Here is a 14,324-nt window from a genome sequence, read left to right as displayed (position 1 = left end):
ATGAGAGAATTCCTTATATATATATGTACCAAAACATATCAACTGATTGCTTTTCGATTAATTGTTAATGGATTTTGATGGCTTACGAGTTTAGTTAGAAGAATTTTCTACTAAATCCTTTTTTCTTGATTTAAATGATAAGTTATTTTGATGATTTATTTATTATTATTATTGTAAGGAGGTGTTATGATTCATTTTAGAAGGAAATGGGCCGCCTATTAGCGTGGGCCTTGTTTAGTGGATTGGGAGGAAAGTGGGCCTTGGGGCATTTATTTATATTAACTTATTAAGATGAGATTTAATTGAGTTTTCAACTTCTATAATAAATATTAATAAATAATGATTACGTGGTTGTAATCCTTAGTTGTAAAGTTGTAACCAATATATTTTTTTATATATTAAGAAACCAATATTAATTAGAGAGAGTGTATTGTTTCCTCAAATTAAGAAATACTTGTAATAATTTAATGACATTAATTTATTCCATAAAAAAGTACATTTTATAAATAAACTTATTAAATGTAATTAATTAAATATTAACATGTCATTATAATGGCGTAGAACCACATGATATTTTAAGATGAAAGAAATTGTACTCGATAATTAAACCCATATATATATATATATATAAATTTTCAAGTACGGACGTCCACAACACTCCATTTCAAAAGTGAAATGACAAGTGGGACCCATTGATTTGGGATAAGTGGGACCCATTACTTTGGGTCCCACATGTTTTAAATCGATGATGAGATTGATGTGCGTAAGTTAACATAACTTGCGGATGTCCTCATAAGAGAATTTATAAGAGAATTCATGTATATATATATACACACATCATCGTGATTATCCAACATAATTGTATTATATTTTATAAATATTATAGCAATCTTTTACCAATATAAAGTCACCACTCTTTTCTTTTTTTTTATAATATCCGTTAATTATAATAATTGTTTAAGTGCCATATATATACATGTAATTATCAATAACACACCTTAGTGATGTTAATGAAATAATTTAAAATACAAATTAAATAAAAAAAAAGTAAATTATATGGACAAATGTTTATATTGGTTCGGCTATGATAGCATACATTCTCTTGTAAGGCACCCAAGTGAGCTTTTCAATTCCATAATGTATTACAATGATAATCCATCTATTTATTATAAGGATTAGTAACAATTATTCAAATATTCAAAATTAATGTTATTTAAAGAACAAATGATTAGATATAAAGCAAGTGATGCTGTTAAATAATATCCTCTGATCACCTTCATTCAAACTCAAGGTGGAACACCCGAGTCACTAATTTTAATGGTAAAGATGATGAGTAGTATCATGATGATTAGGATTCGAATTCTCCTCCCCTGTTTTAAATATTTAAAAAAAAACAAAAAAACTCAAGGGGAAGAAACTTTGTAAATTCTCAAATGGATAGGACGAGTCAAGTCAAGGCTAATATTTTCCTCCAACCATAAGAAAGGTACGCCCAACTTTTTTGTTCTTTCCTTTGATTTTTTCCTCCAACAAATATTCTCTCTGTTTTTTTTAGACTTTCTCTTATATTTAAAATAAAAATAAAGATAAATAAACAAGTCATTGTAGTGGTCAATTAGGCTATGACATCTAATGTCCACAAGTAGGCCCTCGAGGCATGATTAATTAATATTGTGGAAAATAAAATTATTTGCATTTATGAGAAAGGAAGAATTTAATGGTAAATATCCTATCATATGGGGCCCATATTAATTAATTTGTTTTGTTATCAAGGGACAGATATGCAATATTCCATTCTATGTTTAATTTATCCTCATACGCGTCTCTTCTCTTTGTTTTTTTTTTTTTGAAAAAGTCAAAAGATGTGATACATACTCATACTCATCACATGAGTCAAATAAATGGAGGCCATAAAAGACACTCGGACCATCATATAGGTGGAATACAACCAATATCGAAGATAACAGGACAAAACGTGAAAATTAACACAAATGCACTAAGCATAGCCCATCACAAACTTAATCACTAGATAAGCCTTGCAAAACAATTTCCCATGACTTTGAATGTCTCGCGTTCATTGTTTGTATAAAAAAATCTCTATAATTTTTTTTCCAGCTATAGACACAATCCAGAATATAAATACAAAAAATCAAATAAAATAAAATTTTACACTAAAACAGGTAGTTACAACCATTTGGATGTGTAATTGGTAAACTTATCATCGTTAATTGCCAATAAAAACATATAAAATTTCATGTAAAAAATCACAACCAAAACAATTTGTAGAGGTATATTGTCCGCTCCAGACTTGAATTTGTGGATAAATCCCTCACAAATTAGTTCTCACTTATTTTAGCTTTGTCAAACAAAGGTTTCTACAAGTCATTGTAGTGGTTAATTAGGCTATGAAATCTTACGTCCACGACTAGGCCCTCGAGGCATGATTAATTAATATTGTGGAAAATAAAATGATTTGCATTTATGAGAAAAGAATAATTCAATGGTAAATATCCTATCATATAGGGCCCACATTAATTAATTTGTTTTGTTATCAAGGGACAGATATGCAATATTCCATTCTATGTCTAAATAAATAGAGGCCATGAAAGGCACTCGGGTCACCATATAGGTGGAATACAATCAATACCGAAAATAACAAGACAAACACAGATGTCCCAACCATAGCCCATCACAAACTTAATCACTAGATGAGCCTTGCAAAACAATTTCCCATGACTTTGAATGTCTAATGTTCATTGATAATATAAAAAAAATTCTATAATTTTTTCTTCCAGATTTAGACAGAATCCAGAATATAAATACAAAAAATTAAATTAAATTAAATTAAAATTTTCACTAAAACTCATAGTTACGACCATTTGGATGTGTAATTGGTAAATTTATCATCGTTAGTTGCCAATAAAAACATATAAAATTTCATGTAAAAAATCACAACCGAAACAATTTGTAGAGGTATATTGTCCACTCCATACTTCAATTTGTAGATAAATCCCTCACAAATTAGTTCTCACTTATTTTCGCTTTGTCAAACAAAGGTTTCTACAATACTTTTTTTTTTTTTGAATACAGAGGAAGAAGATGAGGAAGGTTGAAACTCGATATCTGTATGAGATACCACACACAAAAATGTTATCTCAACTACTTGTGGTTCCCTTTTGCAAGACTTATATGTGCATGAAACAAAACTTACCGCATGCAAACATTTTTTTAATTTACAAGTCAGATAATTTTATCAGGCTATTAAACGAAATACAGAAGGGAAAAGGAAACCAACAAGATCAACTGGAAAACAGTATACTTTCCTATCCTCTTAGAAAACCCAGATCAATTCAAAAGGTATGAAACTAGACATGACCCCTTGCAACTTTACCATCCCTTGGTCATTAACATGCATGCATCTTGCAGGATGCACAATTAATGAACGAAGTGAACAAGGTAAAGCTCGAGTAAGAACATCATGAATCAGAGGAATTAGCAGGAAAAGTACTGAAGTACCATGCATGATGCATGCTTAATTACAATGAATGCTATGAGATAATTTGACCGGCGTCTGGTTTCCCATTTTCCTCACAATACGTTTTTCTTATTTCTCATTCAATCGCTATCTTTGTGCTTTTCTTCCTCATTTAAATGTAGCAAACCAAGTCAAGAAATGCTTTTATGTGGGCGGCCACCAACCAATACAAGGGGCAACCACCAGTTTTCCCCAAGAGGAATCAGTCGTTTAATGATGATATGACACTATTCAATTGTCAGGTTGAATAGTGCTCACAGAGAAGCCACCGAACCCTATTTTTGACCCTTTCCAAAGCTGTACATAATATAATTTGAACGTTCGAAAGAGCGAACATACGATTATATATATATAAATTCTCAGTTACACGTCCGTAACTTATTTTATAATCTGAAAAAGTGAACTTCAAGGGGTTCACTGTTTCGGATCTCAATACTTCAAACAAAAATTGTCAAAAAGCGAACGTTTGTGTAAGAACAATGCTATATAAATATATATATTAAGGTCGGTTATGATCGATTTTTTGACATGAATTTAACCGATTAATTAGTCAGTTATTTCGGTCGGTTTTAAGTATTTTTTTTTAAAAATAACCAATCAATCGATCGGTTTGATTTCTACGATTTTATTTAACACACCTAATATATATATATATATATATATGCATGTATGCACCTAACCCAAACTACACGAATATATATACACGTATGTTAAGAGTGATGGCCGGCTAAATATTAATTGAACTATCGGTATTCATCCACCAAACCCCGATTTGGCCTTTTCCAAAGCTGTATATACATAATGGATGACATGGTATGATTGACCTGTATTTGCAGACGATAATGAAACTATATATATGACATGGTATGATTGACCTGTATTTGCAGACGATAATGAAACTATATATATATATAGTTTCATTATCGTCTGCAAATACAGGTCAATCATACCATGTCATCCATTATGTACGTGGTTCATTATGTTCGTGGATGTCAGGATAAGATATCTTCTATTACTCTAATATTTCACGTGTGCAGACCAACGACTAATATGCATGTATAGTTAAATATCCAGTAGGGCAAGAAGACAGACTCCCACTTGCTGCAAAAAAGCTCTATAAACAATTAATTAAACCATCATTAAGATGTGAAAGGTGGCTTGGCCTATGGTAATCAATCACAATGACGACTTTGAATAGTATTACAGAAAGACCTAGCTAGCTTGCTACCTCTCAAACGCAACCCCATTGAGCTAGCCCTATAAGTATCCCCTCCAAGAGTTCCTCATTTTGGTACAATAATATTTAGTTCAAAAGCTTTTATCTCACAAGAAAAGCAAGCAAAAATGGGTTCTTTATTCTCAGCCTTCATTCATCCTGAGCTTAGGGATATTGTAGCCAGAAACAAAATGAGTTTCCTTGATACTTTGTTGTTCTATGTCAGTATATATCTCTCTTTCTCTCTCTCCCCCTCTACTTTCTTGTTCTATGTCCGTATATAACTCTCTTATACTACATTAGAGATGGAGAAGTAATTCCGTCGACGAACTCTTAATTTGTTCAAGAATTATGTTTCCGTGGCTAATTTAGTGACGAGCAATAAATTATTCTCTTCGACGATATTCTGTCGTTAGATCGTCACTGATTTTTAGCTAGAATTCGTGCCAAAATCTGTGACAAAATGAAGTTTTTTGTAATGGAAATTCCCATCACAAATAGTTATAAATTTTAATTTCAACCTCTATTGCAACGGATGTTATACTTCCGTCACAAAATACGGGATTTGCAATTGAATATATTTTGTCGTTAAAAACCTGTTTTCTTGTGTTATTTCCTGTATCTCTCCGTTTCATAAATATATATCTATTTATTAATTTGGCTTGAGTTTATATATATATATATATATGTATGTATGGCTTGTTATATATGCTTATATATGTATATGTATATGTGTTATCAGGTTGTGCACTTTGTGGACAAGTTAGGGTTGTGGCACAGACTACCAGTGATTCTTGGACTTGCTTATTTGGGATTCAGGAGGCACTTGCATCAGAGTTACAATCTGGTGGGTGTGGGAGGATCCAAGGGTCACGAATATGACACTCAAGATTTTCCTTATCGGACGGCTGCGGGAAATTATAATGATCCAGATGACAACACAGTTGGTAGCCAAGGAACCTTTTTTGGTCGCAATATGTCTCCTTCAACTTCTCCCTACGGAGTAAGCACTAAGCACTTCAATTCATGCATAAGCTACAAATAAATAAATAAATATATATATATATATATATAAACGTACATATTATTATTGTCCTCAAATTACAAAGGCTATGCCATCCTAAGATATGCTGCTAAATGGAAGGATCTTATCAACGTCTATGAATGATAAATCATAGATCGAACTGTCGTATCTTGAAAATTAGGTGCTAGTAATCGTCAGCGATTCTAATCCATGAAAAACCAGCTAGGATCTTTGCAAGATATGGCATGCATCATGATATTGTTTTTTTTCCTCTATTATAGATACATATTTCTCCATTAAGTGACGTCTGTTTATTTATTTTTTTACTTCATTATCATTGAAAGAAATTATCAACTTGTGGTTTTTACAATAATTATAATAATCATTATTATAATAATAGTGTTGGGCTTTTTTTGAGTTTTTTATTGGGCTTTGATCTCGAAGTTGTCTATCATTAAATCACATCTATTTATTTATTTTTTTTAATTCATTATCATTGAAAGAAAATGTCAACTTGTGGGTTTTAATTAACTTTTAATACGGAATCTTTTTCGAAGCGATAATAATAATAGTGTTGGGCTTTTTTATTGGGCTTTGACGTCGAAGTTTTTGGGCTGTTGGCTAGTGGGTCGATTAGGGTAATTATTTTGGGCTTATTTTGAGTTTTTATTGGGCTTCGATCTAAAAGTTGTTGGGTTAATTGGGCTTTTGAGCCATATGGGCCCTTGTTTGGGCCACGAGTCTGAAATAGATAAGGCTGGTTTTAAATTAATAATTTTTTTTTTCTTACAGTTGATGGATCCAAACCCAACAGTGGTGGCCACAAAGCTTTTGGCAAGGAAGGATTACATTGACAATGGGAAGCAATTCAATGTGATAGCAGCTTCATGGATTCAGTTCATGATTCATGACTGGGTTGATCATTTGGAGGAAACCAACCAGGTAATTGATTCATATAACTCTTCATCACCATTTTCTCTTCTCCAATGGGTACTGCCGCCTTGATTGATATAAAGGAAGAGAACGTTGATGTTCTTTTACTGTGTTGTTTCAACAGGTGGAGATTAGCGCACCTGAAGAAGTTGTTAATCAGTGTCCATTGAAGTCATTCAGGTTTTTTAAGACCAAGCCAGTTCCTACTGGTTCATCTGATGTCAAGACTGGGTATCTGAATACCAGGACTCCCTGGTGGTAAGTCTTCTTTGTAAGCATAATCATACAAATTTCATTTGATAACCGAGAATTCCTCCGCCCAACATCCCCACCTTACAGCTGGATCAGCTCTAAAATCGGTCTGTCAATCCCGCTCCACGCTGGCGGTAAGAGTGGACCGAAAATCGTGCAAGCCTGCAACCCACAAAGGAGTATTAACCCCACAAAGCCTCCCATGGCCTTTGGCTGAAATTTATGGGCGTGAGAGCTGAACTTACGATATCCCGAAATTACCGGGAGTTAGAACTTGCGACCTCATGCATTTGCAAGGAGTTACCATAATCAACTTCTCATCCCAACCAAAGCTTATTTGTTTATAATCAGACAATATCTTTTGTAGAATTTGCGTATAATTTTTGCTGAATGAATCTATTGTTTAGTCTCTGAGAGTGTGAGAAAGAGTTCTTAACATCTTACCATGAAATCAGGGATGGGAGTGCAATTTATGGAAATAACAAGAGTGGAATGACAAGAGTGAGGACATTCAAAGATGGAAAACTAAAAGTGTCAGAAGATGGACTTCTTGAGGTTGATGAGAAAGGAATTCCTGTATCAGGCGATGTCAAGAATGTCTGGGCAGGTTTATCCGCCCTGCAAGCCTTGTTTGTCAAAGAACACAATGCTGTTTGTGATATGCTGAAGGTATATATATATGTATGCCTTTTCTTTTCCATACATTGCACTGTCGTGAAAGAATATATCGTTCAAACATTCAAGGGCCGGATTATGCACATTTAAGAGATCTGTTTAGGTGATTACGCCATGATCTTTGGTTTCTGTTAATTTCTGTAGAAAAATTATCCTCACTTGGATGATGAGGAACTCTACCGACATGCTCGATTGGTGACAGCAGCTGTCATTGCAAAAGTACACACCATCGATTGGACTATCGAACTCCTAAAGACCGACACTCTTCTTGCAGGGATGAGGATTAACTGGTAAGGCACATGATTAGTCGAAGAACAGAAAATTCTTGTGCTATAAACAGCTCTTCTTTTGATTTGAAACCTTTTATCAGTATTGTTGTCTTAGCCTACCTTGTTATTCAAACATTTGACATATTATGTTTGGAGTACTTAGGTATGGAATTATGGGGAAAAAGTTCAAGGATACGTTTGGACACGTATTTGGATCGTTATTTAGTGGATTCGTTGGCTTAGACAAGCCAGAAGATCATGGAGTTTCATATTCATTGACGGAAGAATTTGTGAGCGTCTACAGAATGCATGCACTTCTACCAGAGGAGCTCGTTCTAAGGGATATCAAGTCCGCAACTGCTTCAAAAGACAAAATCCCTCCGCTACTAAAAGAGTAATTCTCTATTATCATTAGAACATTTTGGCTGTTTTTCTACTGAATTTATTTACTCTCTTACATGGTAAATGCTGTTGGCGATAAGATGTTCGATGTGCAACAACGAGAACGATTGATGAGTACTCTTGTGAATAGCTAATGATTACATAATTTTACAGGGTGCCTATGAAGGAGATGATAGGGAAAAAAGGTTCACAGAATTTGTCAAAAATTGGATTGGAGCAGATAATGGTGTCAATGGGTCATCAGTCTAGTGGAGCTATCTCAATATGGAACTATCCATCATGGATGAGAGACCTAGTTCCTCAGGATGCTAATGGAGAAGACAGACCGGACCTAGTCGATATGCCATCCTTGGAAAGTAATTCACTTCTCTTAAAATAGACTCTCTTTCATTTCTTCCATTTCTGTTTTCAGCTGTTCATCCTCCCTGACTGTGAATTTTGGTATGTACTATAACCAGTATACAGAGATAGGGAGCGAGAAGTTGCTCGATATAACGAGTTCCGAAGGAACTTACTTCTGATCCCAATAAGTAAGTGGGAAGATTTGACAGATGACAAAGAGGTCATCAAAGCTCTCAGAGAAGTGTATGGAAGTGACGTTGAGAAGCTGGACCTGCTAGTTGGTCTCTCAGCAGAAAAGAAAATCAAAGGCTTCGCCATCAGCGAAACGGCTTTTGTCATCTTTCTACTCATGGCATCAAGGTATGTTAAGATTGAATGTGACTGACATTATTGGTTCTGAATTGGTTTGAGACTCATAAACAATCACGATGCAGGAGGTTGGAAGCTGATCGTTTTCTGACCGCGAATTTCAATGCTGAAACCTACACAAAGAAAGGTCTTGAATGGGTTAACACCACAGAATCCTTGAAGAATGTCATTGATCGACATTTCCCCGATACGACGAGGAAATGGATGAGTAGTTCCAGTGCATTCTCCGTTTGGGATGCTCCACCTAACCAGAAGAATTGGATTCCCCTGTACCTGAGACCGGCCACATGAGCTTCTTCTTTGTGTTGATGAATATGAGGTTGTCTTGTAAAGAAACCTTTTACATTGCTAAGTCTGTGTTGTGTTGATGAGATTTCTGTGAGAATTAGATGATTTAAGGCTCATGCTTTTGTGTTTCTAGGTGATTTATTTCAATTTATTTTAAAATAATGTATCAATTGATTTATAATTATTTATAGTCATGAATTTCTTTTGAATATTTCCCACGTCATTTAATACACCTTGTTTGGTTTTGATGGATATTGCAATTTGCAAATCGCAATATCCAATCCGATTAATAAATCTTATATTATGATCTAAGAAGCACAGACACATACATGGGACACGACACGAGCACTTTTGACATGAAAATTTCAAAATTTGCAGGATGGATACGACAAGAACATGCATACATACATGTATATAAAACTCTTTCTAACAAAATTTATTGTCGATGAGTTTTATCGGGTAAATATTAATTCTATTGTTTTTTTAATGGAATTTCTTAATTCCATTGTTTTTTTCAATGGAATTTCAAAAAAAAAGGAATTCATAACTAAAATGATGAATTATACACTGTGCTTTAAAAAATAATATAATCTATATAAAACAATAAATTTTGGACGATGAATTATGTGATAAAATAGTGGAAATAAAATTATTCCATTGATTAAATCAATGGAATAAATCTGTTGGGCTTCCATGGACTACATGTCATTTTCGAAACATTAAAAAACAATAGAACTCTGCTCTGACACATGTCCAAAGCGTGTTTGAGCCGTGTCGATGTCCAACAGGCGACATGGACACGGCGTCATTTTAGAAGTGTCCGTGCTTTATAGATTTCTATCCTAACCCAGCTGCCAAGCAGGGCCTTAAAGACTCAATTCTAAGGCCAAGTACTAGCTTAACGGGCCTCAAAGGCTAATCCTGACCAAAAATGGACTCATTCCTTCGAGTCCAACAGGAAAAGCCCAAGCCCAACAACAACACAGCCCTTGGGACTAGGGAGTTTACATTTGACCTGAAATTCAAACGTTTAGACGTGGCATATTTTCATTCGAGGATATTATCTTTCCCTCCCGAGTTCTCTTCTTCCCGCCATTCTCTCCCAAGTAAATATTCTATTTGATTGTCTTTTTCGACTACTAAACAAATCAGAAAAAGAAAAAACAAATCATTCCCCGAAGTCCGAATAAGTTAGAAAGCAAAACCCAAAACCCAGAAATTTTGTCCATAGAGGCGGAGAATGGGCATCAAAGATCTTCTCAGATTCATGAAACCCTACATTCAACCCATTCACATCAAGAAATATGCCGGCAAGCGCGTAAAGTTTCAATATTTTTTTCCCCTTCAATTTTAATTTTCTAAAAGGGTCTCATTCGACTGATTCAAATTCATTATTTCCGATGTTTAAAACCTATGTATTTGTTGTCTGTGGGTCGATTTTCAGGTGGGTATTGATGCTTATTCATGGCTTCACAAAGGAGGTATTGAAGAAGTTTTTTTCTTTCAGATGTGAATTCAATTAACTTAAGTCTTCTTTTAAGTGGGTGGAACTGAATTTGAGAGATAACTTTTTATTTGATACATTGGCAGCTTATTCGTGTAGTATGGAGCTATGTTTGGATTCAAAGAGTGAAACCAAATTGAGATACATAGACTACTTTATGCACCGAATAAATCTGCTTCGGTTCCACAAGATAACCCCAATTGTTGTTTTTGATGGAGGTAGTATTCCGTGTAAGTCAGCGACCGTCCATGAACGGCAGAGGCATGTCTCTTCTATGTTATCCATTTATAGTCAGCTTGACATTATATCATTGAATAATGAATACCCAAGTCTAGAAATTTTCAGATTAATAGTGAGTTTTGATTTGGGTCTGCTATTGATTTTAGGAAAAGAAAAGCTAATCGTGAATCGGCAATGGCAAAGCTTGAAGAAGGGGATGTTAATGCTGCCACTGAGCTCTTCCAGGTGATAATATCTTTTTTAAGTGATGGAAAATGACAGAACATTCGTTTTCTTTCGTGCTTCTATTGGCTGGATTGGCCATAGCATTGTAGGAGGGAATCAGTCATTTCAGTTTCTTGTGTTACTTTGCATAAATTATTTCTGAATCTCTATTTCCACAACATTAAACATTTTCAAATTCATATCTACAATTTCTTTATCTGTAGAGAGCGGTGAATGTCACTCCGTCCATGGCCCATCAATTGATTCAGGTACACTTACATCATACCTTTCACAAGTTAATTGCTGCATGTAATTTATGGTTATTGTGACGCAAGTCATTAGGTTTGATTTCTTTCATTGTTCTAAAGTATATAATTATATATAACTGTTTCCATGCCAGAGAAACTTAGATTTGTATATTTCTGTTGTTTTATTTCGTCTTTCCATACTTCAGAAATAGATGATGTTTCTAATAAAATCTGGATGCTTTCGCAGATTTTGAGATCAGAAAACATCGAATTTGTGGTAGCTCCATATGAGGCCGATGCCCAGCTAGCATATTTGTCCAGCATTGAGGCAGATAAAGGTGGAATAGCAGCTGTAATAACTGAGGATAGTGATTTGATGGCATATGGTTGCCAAGCTGTAAGGCTTCTTCTGAAACTTTAGATTTTGTGCAGATGGTGGTCTGCCATGCTCCTGATAGCTATGTTATTCTACTCACCAAAGTTACTTATGCGTATTGCTTTGATTTGCCTTGGTTGCTAGTAGATTGTTTTCAAGATGGACCGGTTTGGTAATGGGCAAGAAATATTGCTACACAATGTGTTTGATTCTGTGACTTGTTCTCCTTCCTTCCGACACTTTGATAAGGAATTGTTCATAGGTGAGCTTGCTTTTAAACTTATGAAGCTTGTTTAGACGTGCAAGCGCAAACGATTGAGAATACAACCAAAGGGTTTCCATAACACTCATAATGTAACTGGTAGTGGGTTGTGCATGCCATAGGGAAATTTAATCCCCCAAAAAATAATATGTGAAATGTGTTGGCATTTGTGAAGTTGTATGTAGGAAATATTTTTACCTTTCAATGTCTGTATACGTCTCAAGGAAATCCACTTTCTCTAACTTTTGCCTGAGTTGTAGTCTCACTATGAGATGACATACAGAACTAGGCTGCCAATCTTGCTACAGCTCAATGAATTTACATCCCCAATGCTTTGTGGACAATTGTTGATCATAAGTGTCTTGTGTCCTGATGTGTTTATAGGTATGTGTGTCTTAGCCGGTTGCGATTTCCTGCCTTCTGTTCCTGGAATTGGAATTGCAAAGGCCTATTCTTTGGTTTCAAAGTACCGCAATTTAGACCGTGTAAGTATGCTCCATCTGATTCTTAGTACTTCAGTAGAATTTGGTATACTTTTTTAAAAAGTATCTCTAAAAGTCTTATCTAAATGAATGTAAACAGCGAATAGCATGTCCTGCACCATGCTATTGTTTTCACTTGAGTTGCATGCTTACAGGTTTTATCAGTTTTGAAGAGCAGACAAATGCCTGAAGATTACTCAAAATCTTTCAAAGAGGCGCTCGCAGTCTTCCAGCATGCCCGAATGTGTGTATAGAGATGTGTTATGAAATGCACTCATTGTACAAGTAATTCTCTGCATTTATGTATTATACATGCCCTTTTACGTTTCGTGTAGATATGATGCTGAGACTAAGATGATCAAACACATGAAACCTCTCTCACAACAGCTCCTACAGTCTCTAGATGGGGAGCTTGATTTCTTGGGACCGTATCCTTCTTTTGTTATTCGATTTTCTCTTTCAAAATCCACTGCATATTATTCATTTAGATAGCCACTATTGTAGCATTTGTCATCAGTCAAGCATATATGTGTGTATTACCCGGAGTGCAATTTCCTATTTTCCCTTGACCAATCATAAATGATATCAGAGAAATCCCTGCTTCATTGGCAAGTGCAATTGCTGAAGGGAAGTTAGATCCAACCAACATGGAGGCCTTTGATTGTTCTTCAAGTCCTGAACGTTGTCCATACCCCTTTGTCACTGAAACTTGTGGGGTTCAGAAAAACAAAACTGCTGCTGCATCCAGGCGAAACAGAAGCAACATAGTTTCTTCTTCTCCTACTGTCGAAAATAATATTACAGGCAAGTTTGCAGCTCAATATGATCTGTACTAATATTTATTCAAATTGATACACTGAATACAAATTCTTTCCTCTCTGAATAGAGAGAAGGTTAAAGAACATATCTTCATATCATTTGCTAGTTTATATTTCAAAAACAATCTGAATGGTTTGCTATGGTTTGAATTTCAATGGCAGGTCAAGTACAAAAGCAGGAATGGATTTCAACTGAAAGCAAGTATTTGAATGAAGATGTGGCACTTGAGAAACTAATTATGCTATCAGAAAGTCATGGAAAAGTAGAAACCATGACGACGCCTCACAATATTTCATTGAAGACTCCGAACAACAATCCATTCAAGAAAAAGAAAGCCGATGTATGCAAGTTGGAAGAGGAACTCAGTTCTGCTGAAGAAATCTCACTCTTGACCGGAAACGAGGATCAGGAGATTTTGTGTATTGCACATGATGAGATATTATCAAAGATTCACTTCAATCATTCGAAAAGGAAAAGGAAACACAAGGAGATTCACTTAGATCATTCAGATAGCAACGGCCTACAACTATCAGTGGTTACCGAGGAAGAAAATTTAGAAAGGGTGAAGGTAGAAAATACTGACGTCTTGTGTGGTACCACTGAGTCACAAGAAAGTGTAAATTCTAAGCCTAAAAGGATGTCAGATGACAAACCGGCGAAAAACCAGAAATCAAAGAGAAGTAATCCCAATGGTTCAGAGAAGAAGAAAAACAGTATCTTGAATTTCTTTTCTCCTTTGTAATGTCTTATATGACTTTTGAGTTTAATATTATTCTTGATTGGATTGAACATTTGGCTTTCTCCCTGAACTATTCTTCAGATTGAATTGATTATAGAATTGTCATAAGTTTATGAATCAAAGAAAGAAGGATTTTTCATTGAAA

The 14,324-nt window shown here is 34.9% G+C and overlaps 2 protein-coding genes across 2 annotated transcripts; both read left to right on the top strand.

The window, feature by feature from the left end:
- The first annotated feature begins 4,817 nt into the window (after positions 1-4,817).
- LOC119986662 (alpha-dioxygenase 2-like) lies at positions 4,818-9,528 on the top strand. Its single transcript, XM_038831309.1, has 10 exons — positions 4,818-4,972; positions 5,494-5,754; positions 6,568-6,717; positions 6,833-6,966; positions 7,416-7,629; positions 7,780-7,925; positions 8,068-8,298; positions 8,460-8,662; positions 8,765-9,008; positions 9,083-9,528. The coding sequence occupies exons 1-10, from the start codon at positions 4,880-4,882 to the stop codon at positions 9,306-9,308; spliced, it is 1,902 nt and encodes a 633-aa protein (XP_038687237.1). The 5' UTR covers positions 4,818-4,879; the 3' UTR covers positions 9,309-9,528.
- An 837-nt stretch (positions 9,529-10,365) lies between these two features.
- Positions 10,366-14,324, top strand: LOC119987303 (exonuclease 1). The gene is made up of 12 exons (XM_038832175.1): positions 10,366-10,623; positions 10,750-10,786; positions 10,896-11,070; positions 11,196-11,274; positions 11,478-11,522; positions 11,749-11,898; positions 12,025-12,139; positions 12,524-12,624; positions 12,777-12,865; positions 12,957-13,049; positions 13,211-13,425; positions 13,602-14,324. The coding sequence occupies exons 1-12, from the start codon at positions 10,546-10,548 to the stop codon at positions 14,180-14,182; spliced, it is 1,758 nt and encodes a 585-aa protein (XP_038688103.1). The 5' UTR covers positions 10,366-10,545; the 3' UTR covers positions 14,183-14,324.

The sequence above is a fragment of the Tripterygium wilfordii genome, chromosome 20, assembly GCF_013401445.1.
Source record: "Tripterygium wilfordii isolate XIE 37 chromosome 20, ASM1340144v1, whole genome shotgun sequence".
Classification (NCBI taxonomy): domain Eukaryota; kingdom Viridiplantae; phylum Streptophyta; class Magnoliopsida; order Celastrales; family Celastraceae; genus Tripterygium; species Tripterygium wilfordii.
The sequence above is the reverse complement of the archived record's forward strand: the minus strand, read 5'-3'. Positions and strand labels throughout refer to the sequence as shown.